At 33.0% G+C, this 14884-nt stretch overlaps 1 protein-coding gene across 5 annotated transcripts in view; it reads right to left on the bottom strand.

The window, feature by feature from the left end:
• Positions 1 to 14884, bottom strand: part of LOC120778461 (translational regulator orb2-like) — an 82872-nt gene that overhangs the window by 25818 nt on the left and 42170 nt on the right. Inside the window, exon 5 of one of the 5 annotated variants that reach the window (XM_040110266.1) lies at positions 4445 to 7268. The exons of the other annotated variants lie outside the window; for them this stretch is intronic. Within the exon in view, the coding sequence (XP_039966200.1) occupies positions 5834 to 7268 (1435 nt within the window). The 3' untranslated portion in view covers positions 4445 to 5833. Of the gene's footprint in view, positions 1 to 4444; positions 7269 to 14884 lie in introns of those variants that run through there. 5 annotated transcript variants of the gene reach the window in all.

Below are 14884 nucleotides of genomic sequence, written 5' to 3'. Positions count from 1 at the left end.
ATTTTTTTCATTAAAAAATATTTTAATTTTTAAAATCAAAAAACTTTTAAAATTTTTAAAATTAAAAAAAAATATTCTAAAAAAATTTAGAAAAAATTAAAGTTTAGTCAGCTATTTTGCTTTTTAATAAAATTCTGCGTTTCCATCAACAAATTGCTTTTAAATAAATAAAAAAAGCATATATACTATATATGTATGTATATACATATGTATATACAGATAAATTAAATTATATTTGCATATATACATATGAATATATTTAATAGTTTTCTTAATTTTCAAGCGCTCAGCTATCTTTAATACACTATATTTCCGCCCATTTCGCTTTATTTTTTCGCCATTATCAGCTGGTTTTCTGCGCAAGCCACCGACCAGCGCCACCAAGTACTTTTATATACAATTATATGCATATTTTGTTGTTGCTTATGCTCATCACCATTTACATAATCTAATATATATTTATTTATATATTTTTACGCTTAATAATGATATAATATTGCACTTCTTTATTCAATAATTTGAGAATAGTTTTTTTCTGTTAATGATTTTTCCTTTTACTCTACTCGTATTAGACTTGCTTAAGCTTAATAAGATTTTATTGCATACGCATTATTTACTTTAATAGTTGCATTAAAGTATTTCTTTTATTTAATATTTAATAAAAATGTTACAAAAATTCTATATAAAAATGGTTTTGCTCCAGAAAATATTGAAGATTATATTTAATTATACAATTGTTTTTATTTTTTGTTTTTGTTTTGCTTTTATTATTTATTTGCGTGTGTATTTTGTAGTATATGCAAGTATGTGTGTGTGTCTGTATTGCAGCATTCTATATGTTATAGTTATATATGAGTGTAAGTGTCTTGTCTGATGAATATTTTTTCTATGTATGTGTGTTTATGCAAATTTTCGAACTTCTTATACAGTTCGCACTAAGAAAACGAGGACAGCGCATTAAACACATATCATTCATTGAATAGAAGAGCATGTATTTTATGAAAAAAATATTTGAAATAGATTGGCTGGTATCTAACGCGGAAAAATTAATCTATTTCAATTTCATATTTGATTGAAATTATTTTTTTGAGGTTATGTGACAATTTTTCGAAAATTTCACTAATTTTAATTATAAAAGTGGCAACGATGTCGAAAATGATTAAATATTTCCTGCAAACTAACGATTGGCCTTCCATTTCTGAATAATTTCGTATACTTGCGTATTTTATTTATTTTTTTTGGAAAATATACTCAACAATATCGTTTTCCAAGTTGAATTGGGCGTTTCTTCTAAACTAAATGACAACATATAGCCCAAACTCTACAAAAGTAAACAACAATTTTTGAAAAAAATAAAATAGGTGTTGCAGTGATGTAAAAGTAGTAAATACCGGTTAACCAAAACAAGAAATCTCTTAAGCTATTAATAAAAAATATTAAAATTTCTGTATGTAAGTGTGTGTGTATGTGGAGCATACTATTGGAGTAAGTAGAAGCTATGATATTTATTTAAAAGATATAAAATTTATTTAAAGTAATTCTCCAAATACAAAAGTAACAAATTCAGTATGACAAAGCTATACAAACAAGTATAAAATGCATATAAAACTAAGAAACACAATTATTTATAAAATGTATGAAAATAAGAAATAGGTACAAAATTAGTCTAAAAATTAGGGCAAAAAGTGGGAAGATTCAAAAAATTAAAGCACAGATGGTGTTATTAAGGATAAAAGGCTGGTATAACAGTTAGTGGTAGAGAAAAAATATGGGATTTACAAAAAAAATAAAAAATTTAAAAACAAATTTAAAAACTAAAAAAGAAATTACAAAAAAATATAATTAATATTAAAACTTATTTAAAAATTAAAAATAACCTTAAAAAAATTTAAATTAAAAAGGATTAGAAAAGTAAAAAAATTAGGAAGGATTAAAAATAATTATTGGATTATAAAAAAATACATAAATATTAAAAAAAATCACTAAAAACTAAAGCTATATGAAAAAAGTTTAAAATAAATTTAGAAAAAAACTGAAAAGTGGTTAAAAAACTTAGATAAAAAAACTGCAAAATAAATAATATAAAAAAGAATGGAATATTAAATTAATAAAAAGTTAAAACTAAACATATGTATTTATAAAAATTAATTTAAAAATTTTAACCTCCCATTTATTTAAAAAAATTGAAAAATTATATTTATATTATTTATTGCCGCCATAAATTTAATAAAAAATTTAAAAAATAATAAAAATATAAAAAATTAAAAAAAAAATAAACATATTATAGAAATTAATAAGAAAATTGAAAACTGTTAATTTCATATTTATAAAAAAAATATTCCAAAAAAACTTAAAAAAAAATATAATAAAAAAAAACAAATTTTGAACTGTTATAAAATTAATAAAAACATAAAAAACTTATATAAAAATCTTGAAATAAAAATTTAATTAAAAATATTTAAAAACCCATAACAAAATTTAAAATTAATAAAATATTTAAAAAAACTGTAAAATAATGGAAAACAAAATATTATAAAATTTATAAAAAAAATAAAAATAAAATTAATTTAAAAAATAAAAAAAATTAATTTAATAAAAATTTAAAAAAAAATATTAAAAAATTAAAAAACTAATTAAAAAAAATTAAAAACGCATAAAAAAATTATAAAAATAAATTAAAATAAAAAAAAATATTTAAAGTAATTGAAAAAAATACTTAAGAAACTCTTAATTAAAAAAGGTATTAAAAATTATCATAAAATTCCACCACACATATTTTACTAAACTATATATTTTTATTATAAAATGTTTAACAGGTAAAAAGTGACAAAGGATATTTGTCTACCAATTAATTGCACTATTTTGGTGGTATGATGCATTTTTCTGGCTAGGAAAAATGTATTGCTGAGGTATATGAAATTAACTTGATCATGCGCAGATGATCGCTCAACAGCTGGCAATGCTAAATGAAGCAAATTATGAGCTAAACTTGCGGCAATTGATTATTTTTAATATTTGAACGACAGTTTATAGCCCATAAAGGCATTTAAAGTATTAGTATAACTGATTTTTGGTACGAAATGATTTTTTCGGTCTCTATGCAAATTAATTTTAGTTTCAAAAGCATGCAGAACGAGTTTCTAACTACGCGTTTTTAGTAAAAAAAAAATTAATTTTAAATGCATAAATGAGTGCTGTCACATATTTTGGTTAAACATTTTGACATGTTTTGTCTCAATATTTTTTTTAAATTTTCAAAAATAATTTTTTAATATAATCATTTTTTGTCGACTATATTTCCATTAAAAAACTGTTTCTTTTCTGTTTTTTTGTTTTACTGAAATACAAAAAATATTTTTTTTTATAAACAAATGATTGCTGGCATGAATTTTGATACAATATTTTTATTTATTTTGTAAAATAATTTTTTTTAATATCATTTTTGTTTTTGTCTCATTAAAAAATTATTGTTCTTTTGTCGACCACATTTTGATTCAAAAATTTTTCTTTTTCAATTTTTACTTTTTGCCTTAAACACAAAAAATCATTTTTTTTATGAACAAATGACCGCTGGCTCATATTTTGGTTCAATATTTTTTTTTTGTCAAACAATATTTTTATTAATGTATTTTTCGTCTCAAAAAAACTAAATTTTTTTCTATTTTTATGCCTTTCACAAACTCACATTTACTTCATAAAGCATTTTGCGCTGGAGTGCCTCTCTCTATATTATGAACATTGCTCTTTTTTTGATTTTTTTTTTGTTTTGTGTTTTTGGCATTCAATTGGCTTCTCTACACACTACGAGGTTTCTCTAACTGCGAGGATTCATTATCACTACAAATATTTACTAATTACAAATAAAGAATAATTAGCGCTTGGCTTTCCTTTCAAAGCCAATACATTTTTAGTACAAAGTGCAATTATTTATATTTTTTTTAAATAATTTTTTTTTTGTTAATTTGCATACACGCGTTTGATGTTTGCACAATTAAATAAAAAAAAACATGACAAATGTTTATGTTAAAAATTAAAACTAAATTAAATTACATTAATTTACATAGCATTTGAACATAACGATATGCAAGGTATTTGTTTTGTGGTTAGCATAGCAAAAATAATAATAACAAAATTATAATAAAAAAAAGTTCAACTAATATTAGTTATATAATTAGTATGATTATAAGTATGTTTAAAAATACAACAAAAAATACTGCGCTGGTTTTTGAAACCATTATTTGTTTACTAACAAATTTTCGACAATGCGAAAGAAGAAGCTCCACATATAGTAATTAATATGCATGTTTTACAAAAATTAATAAAAACGGTTTATTTAACAAAAATTATTAAAAATTTACCAAAAGTTATTAAAAACTACTCAAAAAATTATTCAAAATTTTTGAAAATTTTAACAAAAATTATTAAAAATTATTAAAAACTACTGAAAAAAATTATGCAAATTTTATTAAAACCGCATTACACAATTCATACAATGTTACATGCGCCTAAAAGTATGCAATAAAGCATTTGTAGGTTATAAATATGCTATACCGTTATTTGTATGCTGAAAGCATTGCCATAAACTGACATAAAACACAATTGAAACTGAACGCGTTCGCTGCTATGCGCCTGTCAGTCGTGCTGTCAATCTGTTTGTGTACTATTGTATACTACATGCGTGTATGTGTGTATCTGTATGTGTATTTCCTTACTTCGTTTATGTGTGGGCGTGGCATACACCAACTACCCACATATGTATTTCATTTATAGCATAATAAAATGTACGAACTGTAGCTGTAGAAACTTGTCTATATCGAATACTTGCTTGCTGTGTCTACGATTTTTAAACGTTTTGGAAAAATGCCTTTTTTATAGTATTAGCTATTCTTGCAACACGAAACTGTAGGTTAATATGTATGCGTGTGAGCGTTTTTCGGTATTTTTTCGCATACATTTTTAGTTTTACTTGGTATAATCTAGTGTCTTAGGTTCATAATAATTTTTTGGGAGCAATCAGTAGTAGTTGTTGTTATTATGGTAAGTAAGAAAACGCTATAAAATGGTATAAGTATTATTTTTCTTAGCGCTACAGCATATGCTACGGTTTTATACGAGCTTTTTCGAGCTTTTACCCGCCGTTTTTAGGCCTAATAACTTTTTTAGATACAAATTTTTCTGCGTAACAGCCTGTCATAAGTCGTATAACTGTTTTAGTTGTATGCATATGTAAGTAGGTTTTTGTGTAATAAAAATGTTTCTAAAATTTCCTGCTCATATTGCCTACATTTACGCTTTAGTAATGATAAAATTTCTTAAACCAGTTAGTTTTCAAACCGTTTTCGCATTTTTCTAAGAGTTTTTCGCTTGATTTTTGGTAACTGCTACGCATACAAGTATTTGTTTTGCGTTTTTGTAGTTGTGTGTGTGTGTTTTCATTTCAATTTATGTATGCGTGTGTGTATTTTTTAAGTAAGAAATTTTAATGCATGCAATTTGTTGCTGGGTTTATAGAAAATATTACATTCCAGTGCATTGAAATCCTGCTTGCTTTCGCTTACTCCTTTGCTCTCTCTCTCGCTCTCTTTCTGCGATCAAAGCTTCACAACAAGCCTTGTGTGTCTTCGTGCTGCTGCAATTTCTTTAATTTTCAAACGCTTTGCATCATATACTCCACACTTCACCAAACTGCTGATATACGTCGAACGTTTTACTCCGACCGCCGCGCCACTCCTCCTTGCCATTCCATTTGCCGCGCGTCTTGAAGCGACGCGCATCCGCCATCAGCCGTCGATAGCTTTCGCTCGGCTGTTCGCTGGCCTTATTAGCGCCGCCGTTAACACCAGCGGAATGGCACCGCCCTCGGCCGATCGGCGCCTTCTTTGACTAGAGGTTTATGATATTCACGGCCGGGGCGCGCATGTATGACACCCCAGCAATTCTCGCAATAGTATTGCAGACACGTGACATTGGCGCAGAAGAACGGTGCAAATTTGCCGCCGCAACGTTGACCCTCGCACTCGTCACACATCTGATCGTCCAGCACGTACGGTTTCACCTCGACACGCTTATCGATATCGCCATGTTGCAATTGCACGAAACGCGCCGATATGGCGGCAATATAACTCTGTTGATTGGCGAATGCAACACGCCCAGCACCTTTCGGATATTTCAACTCCGGATCTGTGTCGATGCCCGCATAGCAAACACCACCATACAGACGATCCATGATCATGGCCAATTCGAACGCCTTCAAGGGACGCGGTACACCGCCGACAAAGACGGTTTTACGCGGATCCAATGACATGGTGGCGTCGAGCACATAGTCGGCATCGGCTAGGCGCCAAGGTCGTATCTGTACCGGTTTGTCTTTGATGGTTGGCGAGGAAACGCACAGGTAGAGCTTGTCATCGTCGGTAATGCACGAATCGATCAGCTGCTGTACACTATTCTCATCCTGGAAGAGCAGAAATGCGTAACCCTTGGGCGGGAAATACGATTTTGACTCGGCCTTATGTGGCCAATCGACGACCAGCGGTCCGAAACGTCGAAACGATGTGGTGATCTCATCCTCATCGATATCGGGCGGCAAACCGCCAACGAAAACTTTACGTGAATAGCGTGCCGTATGTTCGGAGCCTTGCGAGTGTGGTGACGCCCGTGATGGTGAATTCAATTTCATATTGCCATCCAAGTAGGCGCCAGCACCGTTGCCGCTTGCAATGGCCACAGCGTCGGCCTCACTCAGGTGATGTTCGCTTAACTTCTGATTGCGCATGCGTTCGGCCAGCACAGCGGCGGCAGCCACATTATTATCACCGCCGGCACCCACAGCGCCCATATTGCGCATTATATCATTTAAACAGTGATCGATTGGACGCATGTCGAGTCCATTGCCGACCAGGCGGTCGGGTGTGAAGCCGGCGCCTAGGTAGGGCGCATCACCACCACCGGTAGCGCCAGCGCTCTGACTACCGCTATTGCCCACCGACAATGTGGGTATGTGTGACTGTGCGGCATTCATGTCCAACGAGTAGCCGGGTGTGGGCGAGGTGCCGCCCTTAGTCGGGAATGATATGCTGCGTCGGTATTTGTTAGGTGAAATGCCCGCATTGGAATTTGGCGAAATGCCACCGCTGCCGCCAGCTTGCGATCCGTTATATGGTGAGCCGCCGCCACCGCCGCCGCCGCCTCCGGGCGAGGTAGGACTGTTGCCATCATGTGGCGGACAGGGATGATTCGGTGATAGCTGTTGCTTGTTGGGCAGTCCACTGCGGAGGATAGAGATGTGAGACGATGTAGCAATGAATTTGGTTGATAAAATGTAAAAGTTGCAACAAATGCTTGGTATGTACTGGTACTGGTTATGTGGTGTGGTGGTGGTGGTGTTTTGGTTGAGGTAGTGGTGATAATTTGTGAGGTGAACTACTTTCGAAATTCATTACTATTTCGTTTTTATATTGATAAAAAATAGTCTGGCTAGCTTACTAGAAAAACGCAATTCAAGGAGGGGTCTAATAAGTATTATATATGTATGAATTATAATGTAGAAAAAAAATTATCAAGATTATATTTTAACATAATCAAAGATGAAATTTGTTATTTCCGATACATACGTCCTTGAAAGCACAGAATAATTCTATAGTTCCAAGTCCAAATGGAAATGGCAATACTAGCCTTGATTAATACTGAACATGCCCTTGAGGTTAGTTAAGGACTAACTACCTACACTATAAACGGCAATGTGTTACTTCATGATAAGACTAGTGTAGATGCCGAATCTCAGAGAATTTGTAAAGCTGATGAGCTGACAAGAAAAAGACGTCACATGACCTTTGCGAGCGCTGGTCACCTGCTAACACTTTCGCCCTCAACAGGATTCGTCTTTCGGTTTAAACAGAACGGTTGTGGAAAAAAAACTATGTGGTGTAATCTCGGCATTTCTCTCTTCAATGCCTTCCTCTTCTTAATTGGCGTACACATCTGAGGATGGAGCCATGTGTAGGAGTTCACGCAAGAGAGGAAAGTACTCGGAGCGCCATGTACTTGGGAGTGGCCAGAAAAGATTTTTTTATAAATGGCTCAAACAGCTTACGGCTTCCAGTCTTAGACAAAGTATCCTCTGGGTAGCCAAAGAAAATTCGTTGAAGGCGAGCTAAAGTGAGAAGGCGAACCATCCCTCCCCAAGGTTGTGCGCTCGGTTTGGGACCCGCCGTAAAAAACGCTCTCGATGAAAAGTAAACAACAGCCTCTTGAATGCCTCACATTAGCATTAAGGCTGACATACCTTGGATATCACACCTTCAACGATCAATCTTTAATAGTGCAAACAGCAATTAGATATATAGCAGATTTATGATGGATGAAGGCGAGTTCCCGATGCAATTACAGACGGATGGAATTTCCACCTGAGAATCGCTGCTGAATCACAACAAAATCGACCAATTTCTGAAGCAGATATTTACTACTAATATCAAGCAAAAACATCAGCCGACGCTGACGGTAATCAGTCAAGATTAACGTTCAAAAAGGTTTTACTATGTGTTTGGTGTTATGGGCAGGAAATCATTTACTACGATCTGAAACCTTACGGCCAAACTCTTAATTCGGAAAAGTATTGCCAAAAATTGGACTGTCTGAAGGAAACGGTCAGTGAGGCGCGGCGAACTTTGGCCAATAGGAGAGGAATTGTATTCCATCAGCACTGGGACAAGCCACACATATCGATAGTAACACGCCAAAGCCACCAGAGCTTGGTTGTTAGTTTCTTATGCATCTAACTTACAATCCGGGACTTGACCCCACAAGTAATTACTACACTTACTTGTCTATGACGAAAAATTTTGCTGCTGGAAACTTCGCCTCAGAGGAAGTGTGAAAACCGACTGTTCCAGTTCCAGTACAAATAAATACGAGGGTTTATATAAGGGTAGCATATTGAAATTGAATTCAAAACTACAACAAGTTATGGAGCAAAACGGTGAAAATTAGGATCTTTTTCACTAATAAAACCTTCAATTTAATGCAAAACTAATGGATTTTTTTTTTTACTAATACGAAGTGCAGAGTATATTCGGCGACATTCGCAGCAATTCGGTTTGAAGTATGGAACAACTTGGCGCATTTTACGTCCCGACTCATTTTATGTCTCGATCTTTCAATTGGCATCGCTACGCTCTATGGGTTCTTGTTCAAAAGTTCAAAGAAAATTCGACGTTTATGAGCCAAATTTTGTTCGGCCATTAACAAGCGAAATTGCCGCATTTGAGATGAAGAGCAACCTGAAGAGATTCAAGAACCGTCATTTTATTCAGAAAAAATAACGGTTTGATGTGGTTTTTGGGCCAGTGGAATCAACAGTCCTTATTTCTTCCCAACGAATGCCGCTGAGAACGTAACCGTCAATGGCGGCCATGATAACCGCCTATTTGACGCATGAAATTGAAGCTCGTGATCTCGGCCACATTTAGTTTCAGCAAGTCGGCGCCACTTCCCACACATCGCATCAATCGATGGATTTATGGAGAGAACACTTTGGTGAGCAGATAAGTTCACATTTTGGGCCGCTCGATTGGCCTCCAAAATCGTGTGATATCACACCGTTAGACTCTTTAACGTCTAAATTCTATGCGGACAATTCCGTTTCGATTCGAAATGATCACCCTTCGTAATCACCATACATAATTGAAAACTTTGGAAAATAATCTTCATCATTCAATATTTCAATGCATTTCTCAATCACACACTTATTAGTATACTCACTTGAATTGCATTCTACATAAAATATAGCAAATCTACTTAAGCATTAAGTTTATAATCGAAAAACATGATACAATAATACATTTCGGTATTAACCCGCTTCCGCCCAGCGTTACAAATATGCAACGATGGAGGTGGTTGCTGCCACTCAATCGAAGGGTTTGAGCAACGGCATTACAATAACAAAAAAAAAATTTATACATTTCAAGATGATAATTTGACAGGAAATTGACATTCCTAACGCTCGCTCTCGCTCTCTCTGTTTCTTTACATATCGCTTATGTATATGTATATTGATATTTTACTGACTGCTTTTGTAATATTGTTGTTGTTATTGTTAATATTATACAATTTCAAAGCATTAAGCATTACATATGTGTTACACTGGGCGTTCGCAGTTCCTTCATTGAACATTTATAACATTTTATATTATACATATGTAGGCATGTATGTATGTATGCATTAGGGTGTCCGTTGTTTACCAAATCGAATTTTTTTTGCAAAAACCAACTGAAGTTTCAGTTTTTGCGCTAAAAAGAAGCATATAACGTAAACAAGTTCTTAATTTTAAATTTAAACCGCGCTTAAATCATTTTCATGAGACTTTTACCTTTTGCATTAAGTTTATTAATTATAATAATTTATCCACAAAGCAAATTTATCCTAGAAATTTGATAACACACTATTTTAAAACAAAATTTTCCACTCTACAAAAAAGGTCTTAATAATTTTTTTCATTAAAACATTGCTTTAAAAGTTATGCGCAGTTAAAGTTATGCATCAACGGACTGTGCATTCATTCATTAGTCCACCATGTCGTATGAGCAACACATAATTTAAAGGCAATTGTATTGCTCAGTACATTTGATACATAACTTTAACTGCGTATAACTTTGAAAGGAGTGGTTTTATGGAAAAAAATATTAAGACCTTTTTTGTAGCGCGAAAAATTTTGTATCAGAATATCATATTTTCAAATTTCTGGAGCTACTTGTTTAATGCAAAATCTACAAAAGAAAACCATATTAAATACATGAGGAAATGTAAAATCACTAAGGCACGCTTTAAATTGAAAATAAAGTGCTTCATTACGTTGTACGCTACTTTTTGAGTGCAAAAACTCCAAACTTCAGGGTGCCAATAATACAAAAATATCAACTTGAGCAACAACGAACACCCTAGTATGCATATACTAACAAATTGGTTGTAGTTATTGTTGTATTACAAATTGATTGACTGTTATTGGCGTTCATGAGTGTGCTTGGCGACTAATTTATTGTCCACCCAACACTTACATTTAATATTTCATCAAATATTGGCTCTGTTGTGATTTGTTGCTGGCGAATTGACTACAAGAGTACAACAAGAGCAACACATACACACACAAAACTATTGGCATGTTAACATGTATTTACAAATGGACATTTAACAAATACATACAAATAGAAATGCCGCGCATAAAATATTCATAGACTAAACAGAATGTTGTGTGAAGCTCCTTGGTGTGGCTAACGGATTGCGCAAGTTGGCAGAGCAGCAGCAGAGGCACTTTAATCCCTACACGAAGTCCAATATATCCTTGCAGTGGCACATTTGTTGTGTTGTTATGAACTGTGTATATTGGGCGAAAAGCGAATTATGTTGTTTTTTGACATTTACAGTTAGTAGCACGAAGTTCATTTATTGGGTACCGATTTGGTGCGAAATGTTGCCGCAATTTGTTGCACAACATGTTGCTGCAGATTTTTGTGCAGCTTTAGCGTTCAAGCGCACTAGTTGTTATTTTCAGCTTACAAATGTTTATTAATACCGTAATATTTTACTATAAACACTGTTATTTGCACAATATTTGTTTCTTCCACCGCGAAACTCTGTTTTTTTCGTATTGTTTCTTCACGAAAAGTGTAATTTTTTTGTTTAACTACACAACATTGTCAATAAGTAGGAATTATTGCGTGTTTCGTAAACGTTAAACGTATAGCACGTGTGACTTTTACAAAAAATATATATGTATGTAGGAAACAGCCCAGAATAACAGATTAGTAACGCCCAAACTTTAAATATTGATTGCAACGAGGTCGATGCATTCCATTAATAAATTGCAAAGCTCAATTCTAAAAGGTTTTTTTTCTTAAAATTACGTATAATTATTTAAAAAATATGAAAATATCCAAAATATTTTTTTTTTTAATATTACTTTTTTGTTTTGCACTTGCAACGTTGAGCGGAAGGAGGGTTCTTAAAAAATGTTTCACTTGTGTTGACGGCTTTTTAGCATCAAATGTTGGCAGCTGTGGCTAATGATCTAGATCATTGCGTACTTTTTTTGAATACTCAAATTTTTGAAACGTAATATAATAATAATCTTAAATAAATTCAACTTTGAAAAAAAAAGATTTTATATAAAAAAACTTCCTATATCTGTAATTACAAAATATTTTTATTTTTTTTTAAATAATCTTAAATAAATTCAACTTTGAAAAAACAAGATAATTTTATATAAAAATTTCTCGTATATCTGAAATTACGAAATATTCTTTAATTGTTTATAAATTATTATTATCAATTATAATGTTAATAGACACCGTAAGTTTAAATAAAATACATCTAATATACATATGTACATATCGCTCATTTGCTGCAAGACCGGCATAAGTCAAAAAAATCGATTTGCCAGAAAACGCGTTAAAAGTTTTCAACTGACTGTTGGACTTACACGGAAAACAGGAATCATATTCTTTTCTCAAGCGGAGCATATAAGAGGTATTCATATGAATTTCTCACTCAACATGAAATATGATATAACGAACAATTCTGCATCATTAACTCAAAAATCACGTTTTTTGATTTATGCCGGTCTTGCAGCAAATGAGCGATATGTACCACCCAAACTCAGACAGGAAATTTATTAACAAAACTACAGTTAATAGAGCGTTGCCTACATTTAGGATGATATCAAATATGTTTCAACGATAAGGTAGATAAGAATTGCATCTTAATGGGGTTATATCCTCTTTACTAAATCGATTTTGAAGACGGTCGACCTTCGACCTCTTCAACTGATGAAAGTATTAAAAAAAAGTGACGGATTTGGAGCTTGAGGATCTTCAGACAAATGTTAAAGAAATGGAAGAGAGCTCGACACATCTCGTGAGTCCGTTGGAATGATTTTGGTGGATATTTTGAGTATGAAACGCGTTCTGTTCGACTCGTCCCGTCCGTCGATTTGGACGGACATGCTTGATTGTACGAATTGCGATCTCATACTCACGGAGGGCATTATAACTGCCGATGAGACGTGAGTATATGAGTTTGACATGCAAACATTAGCTGAAATCGAAAAAATTACGCCAAAAATCAAGGCACTACTCATTGGTTTTTTTTTTTTTTTTAATATTAGGGGTTTGTCATTCGTGCTCCTCAATATCTTATGAAAATTATTATCAACTATTTTGAAAACAGGCGACTATTATTCGATAGTGATGACGGCACCAAGAGGTACCCTATTTCGACTGCACTACACTGCAGGTAAAGCGAATAAAACTATAATCCCCCATTAACAGCCAGGGAGACGAATACGAACGGATATAAAAGTTATCAGAGCCGTCTACAGGAGCCAAAAGAGAAGAGAGAGTCAAAACCTTAACAATACGGCAGCAGCGATGGCAAACCTCACTGAAAGGACGGTGCACACACAGAGTGATACCGAACTAAGTGAACATAGATGCTTTAGAAGCCACCTGTACAGATTCCAGCACGCATTATCGAATTGTCCGACGTGTTCAGAGTGCTTTGAAGAATATGAGCATGTATTTTTTTATTGCCTTCGCTTTTTAAAGTACAAGGGAAAAACTTAACACTCGGCGGTAGTTTTATGTGTCGCATGTGCTAGTCCAACGAGAACTGGAAAGTGGTAAGCAAAACGGTAGCCTCAATCATGACAAAACTGAGACATATAGAGCAGATTAGGCGTTCGTCAGTCTGTGCCATAGGGGAGACTTAAATGTCCTATCACTCCTTACGAGTTGGGAGTAAGCTAGATTTAGTGGATTGAAGTTTTGATTTTTCCCCTTAAAAAAAAGGCTAAATTCCAGCCGAAAATAAGAATATGGTAACTCAATGTAAGCGGCTGCCAAAAGTTTTCAGAGTCAGTGCGAAAACTTTATTCGTTTGCAATTCTCACACGACTGTCTTAGACAGATTGGTCGAGCAATGCTCTTAGGACTCAAATTTTGACAATAATTTCAATTTTTAAGCCCACTTACGTGTAATTTTTTTCAAAAAAAAATATTTTTTTGGGAAGAAACCATTTTCTCAATATTCATAATTTTCACTACATATTTCCGCGATTTAATTTAAAATTAGCAAAAAGGATTCACAAAGGAAAGGTTTTCCTAGCTCCTGCATCTCTCTTATTTCAGAAACAAAATATTTTAAAAAAGGTTCATATTTTTATAAAGGGAAATATTTCGTATAAAACTTTATTTTGAATTTTAAAACCCAACGCTACTTTCATCTAAACGATATTTAAATTAATCAACGCCGACAGGTTTTCAATTTTCCAGTCAATTAATGTTTAGATTGCCGTCCCTTCCACCCCCCACAAGTAGTTAAATGATAGCGTCTTGAAAAAAAAATGATAATTCAATCTAAACGCTTTGCTCCTTTTACATTTTTGCCGCCAACAAATTGCTTATTTCACGCCGTGAAGGCGGTAACAGTAAACTACAAGAAAATTTTACGCGAGAGCTTAAATAAATTGCATTAATTTTGTGTAGGTGGGGTTAGATCTGGAAAATAGAGAGACTCTTCGTAAACTGATTAAAAACAAATAAGGAAGAGGCGCTGAAAAAGAGAGGAAGAATTGGGCGGAATTTTGAAATCAAAATAAAGTGTGGAAAAAAGGATTTTTGAATTTTGATAAATTTTATAAAGCGAGCAAATTAAATTTAACAAGTATTTTTATTAAATTTTAATATTTTTCTAACAATTGGAATGAAAGAAAGCAAGGGAGGAGATTTACAAGAAAATACAACATTCATATTTTTCGAAAGCCGCCACAAAAGTTGGCATAAAATTATCAAGCTACATTTTATAAAAGTTTTTATTCAATTTAGCGTGCGCAACT

Source organism: Bactrocera tryoni, chromosome 5, assembly GCF_016617805.1.
Source record: "Bactrocera tryoni isolate S06 chromosome 5, CSIRO_BtryS06_freeze2, whole genome shotgun sequence".
NCBI classification, from domain to species: Eukaryota; Metazoa; Arthropoda; class Insecta; order Diptera; family Tephritidae; genus Bactrocera; species Bactrocera tryoni.
The sequence above is the reverse complement of the archived record's forward strand: the minus strand, read 5'-3'. Positions and strand labels throughout refer to the sequence as shown.